Raw genomic sequence first — 15,499 nt, forward strand, 5'->3', positions numbered from 1 at the left:
CACGGCAACGCAGGCAATGTAAACTCCTCCTAGGTCCAAGTGACGTTTCAATGAGAATGTCGCCAATTTACCCCAGTTGAAGTCATGGCAGCGCTGAGACAGGAGCATCGGTATGGGCTCTCCTGTGCAAAAATCAACAAGAAAGCTCAAAATAAAACTCTATTTCACGTCAAGCTAACCGATACCGCCATTCGAACGCTTGAAGCCTATCAGAATCTGAAGGTAAGTCCTAGACAATTCTTTATTCACTATCGCGCAGGTGTTTGTTTGGATACTCCTCCGACTAGTCTAATCTCAGTGAAAAGAGGTAGGTAGACCACTGGGGTAAAAAGTTCCAAAAGTGTCAGCGACACAGTAGCCTATGTGGTGATTGTACACTTCCTTGTGCTTGCACTGTATAGGTGTAAGCTTTATTGGTCGATGGAAAAGCGTTCCGTTTAAGTAGGCTATGGTTGCTTGATTATATGGGACTTCATGGAAATAATGCCATAGCATCCAATACACAATTTGAGGTTGTTTTAAAATTGCTTGGAAAACGCCACCGATTTCGCTAAAAAGAACGAGACATGTAATTTGTGTGATGCATGTTTGTTGTGTAGAATATTAGCGTATGTATGTGATCCATTGATGTTTTATAGTAAACATATGTTATATTCCTTCAGACAGACTTCATGTTTGGGCTATCTATTCGTAATTGAGAAAATAACAATGCAGGTATTTTAAATGATCGTGATATGTTGGAATAAAGCGCCTAACTACATTGTCGTTTCATAACTTTTGTAGTCTACTTTTTAACATTGGGATAGTCTCTGAGACAGATCATGGCGACATAGCCACCATATTTAGGCTCTAAATATAACAATAATTAACATTTGAATTCTTAGCTTGAATGTAGCATAAATGTAGGCCATCGAAAGTAGGTTTTCATCTATCCAGCAATGGTGTTACTTTCAAAAGTAACAGCCTACATGACCTATTATGGTTTCTGATAACATGTTGCAGTTTGTCATTTAGAAAAATGTGTAGGCCTAGCCTAATAGCAATATGCCAATGTGACATGGATAATGTGTAAGCGTTTCTAAATTACTCAAATTTCCAAAGGATATCTATTCTAAACGTGGTGTATTTGGTGAGAAATAAATACCTTATTTAGGACATGAAAACTTGTCACCCCAACCCTGGAGTCTCTTGTTGCTATTGGGTGGTGGTGGCAGGGCAGTTTTGTTGCTGTGCTTTTGTGCAGTGAGGGGATTCGATTATCTGGCCCCGGTAACGCTGGTGAGAGGAGTTTACACCGGGTGAAAGGTGATTGCAGTTGTTTTGGAACCGGGCTGGTCTCACGAGCGTGATTGAGCCAAGTGCTCTGTTCAAAGCCCACGGCCAAAGAGTTTCTATTATATTGAAAAGATAGTCCCTCTAACAATGAAAATACATGTCCTCAAAGATGTAAGGCAGGCGGAAGGAGACAAGATACGGTGGGATCATTCTAGACAATGAGAGTGCAGATACTCGTGTGATATTATAAAGCCATCTTTTTTGCCAAAGTGTCATGTGCGTGCACTTACACAGAACAAAAATATAAACGCATCATGCAACAATTTCAAAGATTTACAGTTCATATAAGGAAATCAATCAATTGAAATCAAGTAATTGGGAATACAGATATGCATCTGTTGGTCACAGGATACCTTTAAAAAAAGGTTGGGGCGTTGATTAGGAAACAAGTCAGTATCTGGTGTGACACATTTCCTCAGCATAAAGTTGATCAGGCTGTTGATTGTGACCTGTAGAATGCTGTTCCACTCCTCTTCAATGGCTGTGTAAAGTTTCTGACGGGAACTGGAACACGCTGTCATACACATCGATCCAGAGCACCCCAAAAGTGCTCAATGGGGGACATGTATGTGAGAATGCAGGCCATGGAAGAACTGGGACATTTTCAGCTTCCAGGAATTTTGTACAGATCCTTGCGACATGGGGCCATGCATTATCATGCTGAAACATGAGGTGATGGCGGCCATGGCAATGGGCCTCAGAATATCGTCAGGGTATATCTCTGCATTCAAATTGCCATTGATAAAATGCAATTGTGTTCATTGTCCTCAGCTTATACCTGCCCATACCATAACCCCACCGCCACCATGGGGCACACTGTTCACAACGTTGACATCAGTAAACCGCTCACCCACATGACGCCATACACGCTACACTGTCTGCCATCTTCCCAGTACAATTGAGACCAGGACTCATCCGTGAACAGCCACATTTTTGAGTTTGCTCTGTTCTGTGAAGGGAGTAGTACACCGCTTTGTACGAGATCCTCAGTTTCTTGGCAATTTCTCACATGGAATAGCCTTCATTTCTCAGAACAAGAATAGACTGACAAGTTTCAGAAGAAAGTTATTTGTTCCTGGCCATTTTGAGCCTGTAATCGAACCCACAAATGCTGTTGGTCCAGATACTCAACTAGTCTAAAGAAGGCCAGTTTTATTGCTTCTTTAATCAGAACAACAGTTTTCAGCTGTGCTAACATAATTGCAAAAGGGTTTTCTAATGATCAATTAGCCTTTTTTTAATGATAAACTTGGATTAGCTAACAACGTGCCATTGGAACACAGGAGTGATGGTTGCTGAAATAGGCCTCTGTACACCGATGTAGATATTCCGATTCAAAATCAGCCGTATGCAGCTACTATAGTCATTTACAACATTAACGATGTCTACGCTGTATTTCTGATCAATTTGATGTTATTTTTATGGACAAAAAATGTGCTTTTCTTTCAAAAACAAGGACATTTCTAAGCGACCCAACTTTTGAACGGTAGTGTATATTTGATGGAAAAGATATGATGTATGTTTCCAGATGATGCACCATGCTGCCTTGTTGACAGAGTAGTGCAGATTACTGTTCGATTTGAGAAGGGTGCTCCTCCCTCACCGCTTTTGTCTGTTCACGTCAGACTATATACTGTTGCTCTTCAACTCAGGTTAATAGGACTTAATAAGAAATTCACTTATTTTTTTTAGACTGAAACACGATGCTTACCCATCACGACCTTACCCATGATGTTGCACATCGATTTACTGTAAGTCAATAAGTCGTCGTTTTAGTCAAAGAATGATATAGTTGGGCTTTAGCGCCAAGACCTGTAGAGGGCGTAGTTCTTCCTGATGACCTATTACTTCTCGACGTCGACGTATTCAACCCAGCTGGTAATACACTCATGTCCCCATGGACCTCGTACACAACAGCCTCCATTCAGGCTTTAAAGGTGCATCGGTTTCCTCATTTACTTGATTTAATGGTTTGTCAGTGGGAGGAAAAACAGGGAAAATATTAGTACTGTCTAATAAAACACTATTTTCCATCACCGTGCTAGGTGATGCTACTTCCTGATGTTGTGGTGCAAGCTCAGCCAGAAGTGAACAACAGACTGACGTGGCGTGCAACATCTGGAAGTTGACGGAAAATTCGTGGCCACAATTTATGGAAAATGCCAAAACTTTGGAGACGACAATAGATGACGAAGTCAAAGATACTGGTTTCCATCTGTGTTTTCCCTAAATGCTTATGAAAAATCCAGCACCAGCCACAGCCTAGCCAGCTGGCTAATCTTCTGAATATGGTGTAGTAAAACAAATCACAGCAACAACTGATAACAAAAGCTAGCTAAATAAGGTTTGCAGGATAGGGTACTGACAGCTGTCAGTATAGCTAGCTAAATAAGGTTTGCAGGATAGGGTACTGACAGCTGTCAGTGTAGCTAGCTAAATAAGGTTTGCAGGATAGGGTACTGACAGCTGTCAGTATAGCTAGCTAAATAAGGTTTGCAGGATAGGGTACTGACAGCTGTCAGTATAGCTAGCTAAATAAGGTTTGCAGGATAGGGTACTGACAGCTGTCAGTATAGCTAGCTAAATAAGGTTTGCAGGATAGGGTACTGACAGCTGTCAGTATAGCTAGCTAAATAAGGTTTGCAGGATAGGGTACTGACAGCTGTCAGTATAGCTAGCTAAATAAGGTTTGCAGGATAGGGTACTGACAGCTGTCAGTATAGCTAGCTAAATAAGGTTTGCAGGATAGGGTACTGACAGCTGTCAGTATAGCTAGCTAAATAAGGTTTGCAGGATAGGGTACTGACAGCTGTCAGTGTAGCTAGCTAAATAAGGTTTGCAGGATAGGGTACTGACAGCTGTCAGTATAGCTAGCTAAATAAGGTTTGCAGGATAGGGTACTGACAGCTGTCAGTGTAGCTAGCTAAATAAGGTTTGCAGGATAGGGTACTGACAGCTGTCAGTATAGCTAGCTAAATAAGGTTTGCAGGATAGGGTACTGACAGCTGTCAGTGTAGCTAGCTAAATAAGGTTTGCAGGATAGGGTACTGACAGCTGTCAGTATAGCTAGCTATTTATTGATGTTTCTCCACTCCATGTGGAAATCACCTTCCCTTCCCCAATTCGTGAATATGTGTAAGTAGCCTGCGTCATCCTTCGGAGGTGGAACCTAAACGAGCATTTCCGCTCTAGAACAGGAATTACATTGAAATAGGGGTGGGTGGCATTGTCCTCTGGTGGTGTCCTTTTAAACATTTGAAATCTTGCCCAATTCCAGAGCTTATTGGTCCGTTAGGTGGTGTAGAACTATGGGTTGCTTTCCCCAATGACAATGCATGGTAACTTCCTCATCTGTTGAAGGCCAATGTAGGCTGCTGCAGTATAAACAGATGCAGAGTAAAATATACGGGTGTTTTGTCTCACTAATGTAGACTAATTCTGCTCTCATTTCAACAGTCAAAGTAGATTATTATTATTATATATATTCTTTTCTCTTGACCAAATATTCATAGCTCATGTATAAATTCTGTGTGGGTTTTAGTTGATTATATGCTGGGCTCTAAAATAAAATAAAAAATCATTGGTAGCACTGGTACTCCCAACTTAAAGTTAGGAGCACAAAATAAATTTAGCAGCACCAGAAAAGCAGAGTTTTACATTGATTGAGATAAAGCCTATATGAACTCCAGCTTTTTTTGAAGCACACGCTGTGCCTTAGAAACGAAAAACCCTTTAGACATTGTTAATTATAACCTAAAATATTGATACACATACCTATTCATGAAATTAGTCATTTGTGGAATATTAGGTTTCTACATTGTGTAAAAGCACACTTTTACTATTGTTATCTGCTAGCTAACCGAACAAGGTGTAAACAAATGGTTAGAGGCCCACGAATAGTTTCAGAACGGCCTGCGACATGGTTTATGAATGTGTAAATGCGGCCCACCACTGTGCAAAATAAAAAATGTAGCGCCTACATGTAGGTCATAACTTTTGAACAATTAGTTTCTCTCTAATAATTAGGGCTGGAAAATAACAACAATATATTATCACAATACTTAGGTGCCGATACAATTATGTATTGCAATTCTCACTATTCTATATGCATTGCAATTCTCACTATTCTATATGCATTGCAATTCTCACTATTCTATATGTATTGCGATTCTCACTATTCTATATGTATTGCGATTCTCACTATTCTATATGTATTGCGATTCGATACTGGCATTTTATTGCAATTCGATGCTCCAAACAAATTCCTTGCCAAAATACTCAAGTTACTCATCTGCTGCAGAGGGACATGAGAACTTGTTTTGATCAGTCATAGAAATAAAAGTGCTGACATGTTGGCTTACCATTTTCTTTTTTTTAAAGAAGATTGAGAACAAACTGGAGAGAAAATGAGAAATACTGGAGTTTTGGCGCAGGTACAGCCGACCTAGAGCTGGCTAACTACCTAGCAATTGTTTTTATTTAACTAAAATGGCAGTTCTTGCAGATACAATATTTTGGAGCATATGTGACCAAAAGGGGTGGACTTTAGAGCCCTGATCATATTCCTCATTCAGCACACCTGCACACTCCTTCAACGGTTAACACCTTCTCACAAAGCAACTGTTTTTGATTATCCAGAGGTTGTTGATTCTGCTATTCACAGGTCTTCACTGTCAGCCCTAGATACAAACACAATTTCCCTAGTATAACATCAGATTGTATACACACATTCCCCAAATGTTTTTAATTTTATTTTTAATTTGGGGGCTTATATTTTGTCCTATTTCTGGATATTTGTTTTTTGCATATCACATATCCCCCCAGAGAGTGAGGTCACGGCCAGGGTCTGTCATTATCAATGGCGGCCCTGGAGCAATTAGGGTTAAGTGCTTTGCTCTAGTAGTGTAACACTGGTGTTACAGTCAGAAAGCAACAACGGTGGTCAAGTCTGGTCATTATGGGTTTCACTCCGACTATAGGAGCAAAGTGGCAGCCCCTAACCTCTGTTAATGACGTTTATCCTGCAACTCTTACCCATGAAAAGAAATGGATCTCTAATAAGCCTACACTTTAAAATACAAAGTGAGCTGTAGGCCTGTTAAGCAATGACCAGAGGGAAAGAAAGGAGCATGATGACCCCAAAACCATCTATAATAGATAAACAGGCCTGTTGACCATGGCTGCAGCTGTAACTTTCAGATAGTGGCTCTTATCTCTTGACCCTGTACCATCGCTAGGAGTACTTCAGAGAGCAGAGAACAGTTTTGTTTTGTTCTCTTCAATGTTACATTCTGGTCATATTAAGGTACTGATGCTTGAATGTTGAGGAACTCCTGAAGCATGCACAGCATGGTCACCTCTTTATGGTTAGATAAAGGCTTATTTGGGGGACAGCTTTGTACATGAACGACTGTATTGTGACTTGCACAAACCTAAGGGCTGATCAAATGTAGCCCACTTGTAAACGAAGGTACAATTAGTAATCAGCTAAGAAAATGATTAGGGATTTTACACTAAAAGCTTTGTGATGAGGCTTTTCCGTTGATACGCCTCACCCCCCCCCCCCCCCCCCCATTTCCAATTGACTATGAGAACTGATTGAGTGAAACAAGGTTTCTGTGCTCTAGATTGATTAATCAGACACATTCCAGTGCAGATTAGCAGTGAAGCCCCTTGATCTGTGGACCTGGCCGTATAGAACCATGATACTGGCGACGGGCCACGGATATGAGCACACTCACAAAGCCTTAAGAGCACATTTTGTTATTGAATGAACACTTAAGAAGTTGTACGCTGGCCATTGGGGCAAATAAGCGATAGGAAACTCTAATTATTGTGATAGTTGGCTAATGGGTATAATTTTCCCCACTGGTCTAATTGAACTAAGTAGTACTGTTGTAATACATTGTTAGCTTGATGAATAAAGGGTGATTGCTTTGTGAGAAATTGACAGTGTTGAGCGTGCAATTGCAGAAAAGGTATTTGCTAGCATGAAATAACAATATTTCCTTTCAATATTTTAAATGCTACCTGATGTGTTTTTAGGATCAATTGTATTTGATCTGCAATGCTTGTGTCTGTTATATTAAACGATAACCACTTTCTCCGTTTCTCTCCTCCTTCCCAGGGATCCTTACCAAATCAGCCAGCAGTTTGCTTCAAGGGGAGCCAGGGGGTAAGACGAATGTGTTTTTTGCACCTCCTTTCTAAAGCTTTAGAAATGAAATGCTTTAATTAGTTCTGATTTGCCGTACAGGCAGCACTCGCGACCGCTCTGCCACTGCAGTTTTCACGAGATCCAAAACCAATATGGCTTCAAACAGGAGGGCAGATCAGTTGCATGCATGTGCATCCACTGACTGAACCCCGAAGGCCTGATTTAGATGGCACATATTGTGAGGATCTTGTTCTAGTCTTCAGCTGGTGGTTATTGTTGCCTTACAGGGATATACAGTAGAGTGGCGCAGTTCTCATATTTGTCGTTATAAATACATTAAAAGCTTGACTGCCTCACAAAGAGACTATCAGTGTTTAATGTGGCCTCCCTTTGCATTTGTGGCGTGTGAGTTAAGGTTTATGTTTCAGGCAGCTCTTTCCATGTTAGATTTAGAACCGGATTTAATTGGTCCTGCCACAGCAATGTTTATACAGAGTCTTTATTTACACAAGTACAGTACTGCCAGTCATTCTGAAAACTGGAAGCATATAGCTGGTATTCGCACAGTATTCCAGGACCATGTTTGTGATTTTTATCTGGCTACGGGGGGAAAAGGTAATATTGCAAATGCATAAATACTGCAATGCAGGTTTGTTTGAATGTGGCTCTGTGTCATATTATCCTTGATGCTGAGTGTAGTCAGACCTAGTACATCACCTACAGAAACACTTGGCAGTGAAATGGAGAAGACATTCCTGTGAAACTGCAGTAAAGAAAGATGCCTGTGTCCAACCAGATTAGCCGGGGCACTAGAGCAGCCTCCCCAGCGCTGCCTACTGCACATTTACCACACAATCAGCCCTGTCTAAAAGGAGCTGCTCTAATCCCTGCAAGAGCCGATTGCATTGACCAAAGTGACTTCGCTCTGTACACAAACGCTGGCCTGGGCGCTCACACGGGCCCTAAGAGCGGGTACACCATACCCTCAGGCTGTTAGCCAGGTTACTGGGTCAGGCTGGCAACTGGAAAGGCTTTGTTTGGAGAGGGGGAGGAGGTTGGGGAGTTGGTGAACCCCAGGGAGCCCCATGTCTCCACGCCTGTTGTCTCTGTGTAGACATGAAAGAGCCGAGATGAGGAAAGGGGGATGCTATGGCAGCCGTGGAGTTGTTCTCCCTCTGTCTGCACTGTTCTTTATGGCCCTTCATCAGAAAATAATAAAGTATTCTGACACAGAATGTAGCTTAGGTAAAAACAAACCTATCTATAAGGCATATGCAAACCAGCGAGTGTAATTGAACATATGCAAAACACACGAGATGAATACGGATAGGGAACGTCAGTCGTTCTGTTTAGTGTGTAATTGAAGTGTGCTTTAATCACTGAATAGGATTTTGTGATTATATATTTGTTGGCACATTACATATTCAAATTGCTTTGGCGGAATTCAAGTATAGGCTCCCTCCCCCTCTGACAGCGCCCCCCTGCGCAGGCCGATTGGGCATTAATGAGCTATCTGCAGCCGTTGGAGGGAGAGCAGATTAAGCTGTTACTGTTGGGGGGGCGGGTGGATGCTGGTAACATGGCAGACTGGAGGAGTACACCAGACAGAGGGGGACCAGTGGGCTCTAAGGTGCCTTACAACAGTACAGTAAAGTGTCCTTGCCCATCTTATCTAGAGCAACCTACTAGCCTAGAGGAAGAGTGGGTGAAGAGAGGGGTGATTCTTGTGACAGGTGGCAGTGTCCTCTTAGATGTGCCCTACCAGTTCAAACAATTCCTGCTCTTGTCTCAGGGCTTGCTAGCTCATGTCACATTTCCATTTCCAGTGCCAGTAAGCCAAGGGAATTCCCATAACCACTCTGCTGGCCTCTCTCCAACACCTTTGGTGTTAGGAGTTAGTCCCCAGATCAAGCAATGCCATGCTGTGGTTGACACACAGATTTCCTCTGGCTATGTGGCCAACTATGTATCACCTGGTGATGTGTAGTCACTCATGCTTGACAAGTGCCCCCATTGTCCCCCCCAGTGATAAGGTTGGAACCATTTGCTCATAACAACTAGCTATCCTTGTCATATTCAGAATGTTATTGAAGGGAAGAAAATTGAAAAGCTTGATCAGTAATGAGATTTCAGTTGCAGTGGTTAAAGAAATAACAACCTTGTCATGTAAGCTAACAAATTAAAAGTGGAGCAGGTGACGAAACTGTAAAGAAATAAACGTGAAGACGAGAGGGTTATGTGAAATTCTTTTCCCATTTCACAAAAGCTCTCAGTCTAAAAGGAATTCAGGTCTGGATTACTTTGAAATCGGCACTTGGGATCTAGGAACTTATTCAGTTTAGGTTTGGGTTCTCATGGTCTGGAATTTCACATCCTAGTGCTTATTTTCCTGTAGTGCTGGCAAAGCAGTCTTTTAGCTGGCATGTTTTATGTCTGCTTAGTAGAAATGGAATCCTTTATTAGCTCTTAGCTCTCTTTGGTGATTTGTATTTTTTTTTACTACGTTTTCACAGCATTGGACATATTATCCATCTCTCATGTCGAGTGCATGTACACAAATGAACAGTGTGTGATTTTCAAGTTGTTTTTCCACACCTAAGGTAGCGTCTGTCTTTATTAGCAAGAGTTCTGTCCAATGAGCTCTGTTACAGTATTTGTGCCATATGGTGACAATTCATTCATTGTAGGGATATTGCAATTTGTGAGATTGGATAGTGTTGATTTTTGGATTAGGTTGGCACAGTATTTCCTCATGGCTCTGTTGTGCGGGGATAGAATTCTATCACATAATCCTGCAGTGTGATCACTTTCCTGTTTGCCTCCAGAAATCTTCTTGCAAATGATGAGATTCCTGTTTTGCTTCCCACTCAGCTTCCCAAATAAGAACTAGAGAAAGGATCTGGGTTAAGCATTGTTTTGCTGGTACAGTATGCCCTCAAAATGGGATCTCTGCTCTTGCCAGAAATGCTATAATACAGTGTTACAGCCACAGTTTTTAAAAACGTGTGCTCTCTATAATCTGTCTGGGCTATATATTGCAGAGCAGTTTCTTTCTGTGTTGTTTCACATTGATGGTGATCTCATCCCCCTCCAGATATGGGGAATACCTTGCATATAAGAGTTGATATACACAGCTGCTGGGCAGAACATCCAGATATTATCGAACTGAAGACTGGCTGGTGCTTAGAGGAGGAGAGTAGAGGAAGGGAGCATTCTTCCCAGAGATCTTCTCATGACGACTGTGTGTGAAGGATCAGCTAGCTGCCCCCCCCCGTCTGCCCCCCCAGATTATTGTGCTGTTTCACCCCGTGCCTTGGCTTGGGAGACATCTACCCCCACCCAGAGCGCTCCGCCTCCCTTTCTCACTGCAAATGAGCTCTTGTTGTGTGTGTGTGTGTGTGTGTGTGTGTGCACGCCCGTCAGTCAGTCAGTATTTTTTTTCCCGAACACTAATTAGAATAACAATAAGAGGAATGCGGTTAGAGCAAGGTCCTTTCCCAGTGGCTCAGCCAGAGGTTGGGGGAGTCGTCCCACGTGTGCCTGAAAGGGCACACGCCGCTCTATTCATCCAGATGTGTCAGGCAAAAAGCCCTGCGTGTCTGAGGCCCACTGTTTTGACTGGCAAAGCTGTTGGCCCCATTTTGGGATCACATATCGGAGGGACAAGCCGCATGAGACCTCTCCCAGTCCAGGGAAGACTGGCCCTCTTTCTTTAGCAAGCTCCTCTGATATTGAGATTGCTAATGTAGCTCCAAAATAGTCATTTGATGATGATATTATCCAAGTTATCGCACAACAAGGGCTTTTTAACGAGCATATTTTAGCTCGTTTTTGTGTAGCAATTAAACACGTAACTTAACACTGATATGGAACTGAAGGTATAGAGTTTTGATTGTTTGGCGCATTGAACTGAGACCGTTGATTCCCAGCAGCACTGATCTGTCTGGCCTGGCACAGCCTCAGTGTGTAGTATCCTCACCAGGATGACTATCGGTTCCAGGAGGTTGTTGTAGCTCTGCTCACATACAGTATTAGGTCAACCATTTTGTTTATTAGCACAGGTCAAAAATCTATTAGAAAGACTGATTGAAACGCCCCCAATTGTTTATACTTGTGCAGTCTTAGTGTTCTCTTTTACATTCCAATAACAGTGTTAGGAATATCCCAAAAAGCACGCACACCTTTTGGCAGACGTATCAAAATGCGTAGGGAATATGTAGTTTGGAGAGTGTTTGCACATTAGCAAGACGTCGCCGAGACATCAGAATAGAATGCCTGGCCGACATATAATCGACGTAGAATTTAGGATGTAGTCATTCTGTGAGACATCTTGCCACTTTAGCAAATGCTTACTACATCTAACTGGGATCATGATGGATATTTAAATGATATCAGAAGAATAGGCTAGACCAATGAGATCCTGTTGGATCTAATCCAATTTATGGAAGATGCCTCACCATTCTGTAAACCAGTAAGGACTGACCCAGAAGTTACCTTTTTGGAGGGTAATAACATCACTGAACGCACTAGTGCTACAAAACGTCCATCAGCGAGAGTGGAAAGCAGTATGTGATGTAAGAAAGAGCAATCCTCTGTTCCTCCAATCTTTCTGTTGGTCTCGTTGGTTGTTGGGCTATCTGCAATGGTTGCTTTTCCTGAACTCTTCCCACATCCATTATTTTTCCGCCATTTAAAAATGCAGCACAACAGGATACATGCAACGCTGCCCCGGTAAACAAACATGCTTAGGGAAGTGGAATGGTCAAAGGGCAGGGTTTGTCTGCAGTGTGTAGTTTGTTCTTTTAGGGCTCAAATCACTAGAGTACTACAGACTGAGCTATTGTTTAACCTAAAGAAGAATAACAACCTTTAGATAATCTTTACCACATTGACAGTGGGAGATATACTTTGTGTGCAAAGAGTACTTTGGTGTATACTGAGGTTTCACTGTATGTTTTGTGTGTGTTTGGGCATGTGTTGGTTTATGAGTGTTTGTTTGTCGTGCACAAGGCAAGGCTTATCTGCTCACAATGGGTTTCCACGTCACCGCTCGGTGCATGTTTTCCATTTTGTCTTGTTTCTCTGAGGCTCTGCGTAAATTAATCAGATTTGGATGTACTTTTCCATGTTACAATCTGGGAATTGTTAAAGGATTACCGACTGTTTGGAATCAAGGTCCGGTAAAGGGCGTATTTGGATCATTCTTAAAGTTGGTCATGATCACTGTAATTAAACAATTGATTAAAACATGACATCACATAGCACATACTGCCCCTCCACCCCCAAGCCTTATGGTTAGACATGGGCCTACATAATCCTCAAACACTGTAACTATAGTAACCAGTGGAAAAGTGTCTGCATGTAATGTTGAAATGGGCTGTCTATGAAGCCTGCCATCAGTGTTCTCCACCCCCCCCCCCCCCTATCTGTGTATCCACTCAGACAGGAACACTACTGGGAGGAGAGGGGATGTTGAGGGGAGGGGGTGAGTTGGTGACCCATGTGTTTGCTGAGGTTGACAGATTAGCCCAGTCTCTTGGAGAAGGCAAATTTAGCTTGGCATAAGAGCCAATACCTTGGGGGATGTTGTCGCCACAACAATTGCCCACCCCCTACTCCCCTCACAACCCCCTTCAGACCCCCACTCCTCCTCTCTGTGGATCTTCAGTCTTTCTCTACCAACCCCCTCAATGGTCAGGCTGACTTGAAGCACAGGAACAAAAAGCCAGCCTCAATAAAAGCCTGGTTTTAAAGGAGAGGTGATCTCATGCATTGTATTCACAATCTGAGTCACCACAGAGTCATTGATCATACGGTAAACAGTGGGAGGATTGTGGAGAGTAGGAATTAATATGAATATTCCCTGAGGCATCGTCTGCCTGTGTTGCCTTCTATAGTTGTCTGCATGTGTCACTGGAATTATGCCTTCCTTTTTAAATGCCACTTGTAAGCTTTCTTTTCCTTTTTGACCGTGTGGAGCCTCCAGAGGTAAAACGTTGCCTTTCTTTGTGAATGTCTTAGCTATGTTTCCCATAGTACACATGGATCCAGCGTGTGCATATGGCTGTTTGTGAAGAGATGCAGAGAGGGAATGCTTTTCGGCACCAGCTCTTACCCATTCCCCTCCTCCCAGACTAGTTTTCTCTGTTCTGTTTGTCCCTTTGCTGGGATGCTTTAGTGTTGACCACATTCCAGAGGGAGAGGAAAGCGGGGACTGTGGAGTGCTATCCCTCATGCACGAGCTGATCGGGGAGCCACACCGTGACAGTGCTGTCCCCCTCTCCCACCCGCCCGCCAACCACACGTCCATGCTGTTCATGAATAATCCAGGCGGGCCGACGGGCCATTGCACTCAGCTGTGTGGGGGAAGATGCAAGAACAAAAGACAGGCAGCTCACAGCAGCAGCCATGACTGAGCAGACTGGGATGAGAGGACAATGGCCAGCAGTGTCAGTACAGACCGAGGCAGACTGGGATGAGAGGACAATGGCCAGCAGTATCAGTACAGACCGAGGCAGACTGGGATGAGAGGACAATGGCCAGCAGTGTCAGTACAGACCGAGGCAGACTGGGATGGGGGGACAATGGCCAGCAGTGTCAGTACAGACCGAGGCAGACTGGGATGAGAGGACAATGGCCAGCAGTGTCAGTACAGACCGAGGCAGACTGGGATGGGAGGACAATGGCCAGCAGTATCAGTACAGACCGAGGCAGACTGGGATGAGAGGACAATGGCCAGCAGTGTCAGTACAGACCGAGGCAGACTTGGATGGGGGGACAATGGCCAGCAGTGTCAGTACAGACCGAGGCAGACTGGGATGAGAGGACAATGGCCAGCAGTGTCAGTACAGACCGAGGCAGACTGGGATGAGAGGAAAATGGCCAGCAGTGTCAGTACAGATCGAGGCAGACTGGGATGGGAGGACAATGGCCAGCAGTGTCAGTACAGACCGAGGCAGACTGGGATGGGAGGACAATGGCCAGCAGTGTCAGTACAGACCGAGGCAGACTGGGATGGGAGGACAATGGCCAGCAGTGTCAGTACAGACCGAGGCAGACTGGGATGGGAGGACAATGGCCAGCAGTGTCAGTACAGACCGAGGCAGACTGGGATGAGAGGACAATGGCCAGCAGTGTCAGTACAGACCAAGGCAGGAGGCACAGTCTATAGTAAATCACGTTTGTATATCTAGGCGCTTGCTCTCATCACTGTGCTGCCATGCTAAATAGAGCTGGGATCTCTGCCTGTCCGCTTACATCTACAGACCCAAGAAGAAGAAAAAACATCACCAAAAAAGACTTCATCTTTCCTAGCAGATGTGTGGTTAGCTGTAGGAAAAAAATCTCTTTACCAGAATTCCTTTCCTCATCTGCCACCAAACGTAAGGCAGGAGAAGAGCATTATTAAACGTGATTTAAAGGTGATAAATACTAAATGGTGTAAGGGGTAATTTTTCATGGACACCAGTGAGGGTGCCATTGGTCCTGCTCTAACGGCAGAACCCACGCCAAGGTGTTCCGTTCCCGTCCAACTCATACCAACTCATACCTTACAACAGCCTGAAAGTATTTGACATCTCCAAACACACAGAGCCATCCAGCCCCGGCCGTGTGCAGGCTGCGGCAGCCTGAAAGTATTTGACATCTCCAAACACACAGAGCCATCCAGCCCCGGCCGTGTGCAGGCTGCGGCAGATGTGCCTGGGCCCGGGCCACAGAGGGGGCTATTGTATCTGCCCTGGCACCCTGTAGAGAGGCTCTTCTGACAAGGTGCTGAGGATTGTCGATCTAATGCCATTTGGCAAAGACGACACTAACTGTCCGACTGCCAAGTTCAGCTCACAGGATGGACACTACAGGGCAAATCTGACTGACCTACCACTTTCCTGATGGTACACTGTAGCACAGTGACTTCCATTTGTTGTGCTGGGGAGGTTTTAGAATCATTTGCATATGTTATCCATTCTCACAAAAAAAATGTAACTTGTCTTGAGATATTGTATAATG

At 43.7% G+C, this 15,499-nt stretch overlaps 2 protein-coding genes across 3 annotated transcripts in view; one reads left to right on the forward strand and one right to left on the reverse strand.

Moving 5' to 3' along the window:
* LOC115109442 (peptidyl-prolyl cis-trans isomerase FKBP8-like) overlaps nucleotides 1-1,229 on the reverse strand; it is a 52,154-nt gene extending 50,925 nt beyond the window's left edge. Inside the window, exons 1-2 of one of the 2 annotated variants that reach the window (XM_029634335.2) lie at nucleotides 1,145-1,229; nucleotides 72-122 (exon numbers count right to left, since the gene is read on the reverse strand). The gene's annotated coding sequence lies outside the window, so the exon portion shown is untranslated. The remainder of the gene's footprint in view (nucleotides 1-71; nucleotides 123-1,144) is intronic. The other variant, XM_029634337.2, reaches the window with a different exon arrangement.
* Nucleotides 85-15,499, forward strand: part of LOC115109437 (RNA polymerase II elongation factor ELL2-like) — a 49,712-nt gene continuing 34,297 nt past the window's right edge. The window contains exons 1-2 of the mRNA XM_029634327.2: nucleotides 85-222; nucleotides 7,463-7,510. Coding sequence (XP_029490187.1) covers nucleotides 85-222; nucleotides 7,463-7,510 — 186 coding nt within the window. The remainder of the gene's footprint in view (nucleotides 223-7,462; nucleotides 7,511-15,499) is intronic.

Source organism: Oncorhynchus nerka, linkage group LG25 (assembly GCF_034236695.1).
Source record: "Oncorhynchus nerka isolate Pitt River linkage group LG25, Oner_Uvic_2.0, whole genome shotgun sequence".
Taxonomy (NCBI): Eukaryota; Metazoa; Chordata; class Actinopteri; order Salmoniformes; family Salmonidae; genus Oncorhynchus; species Oncorhynchus nerka.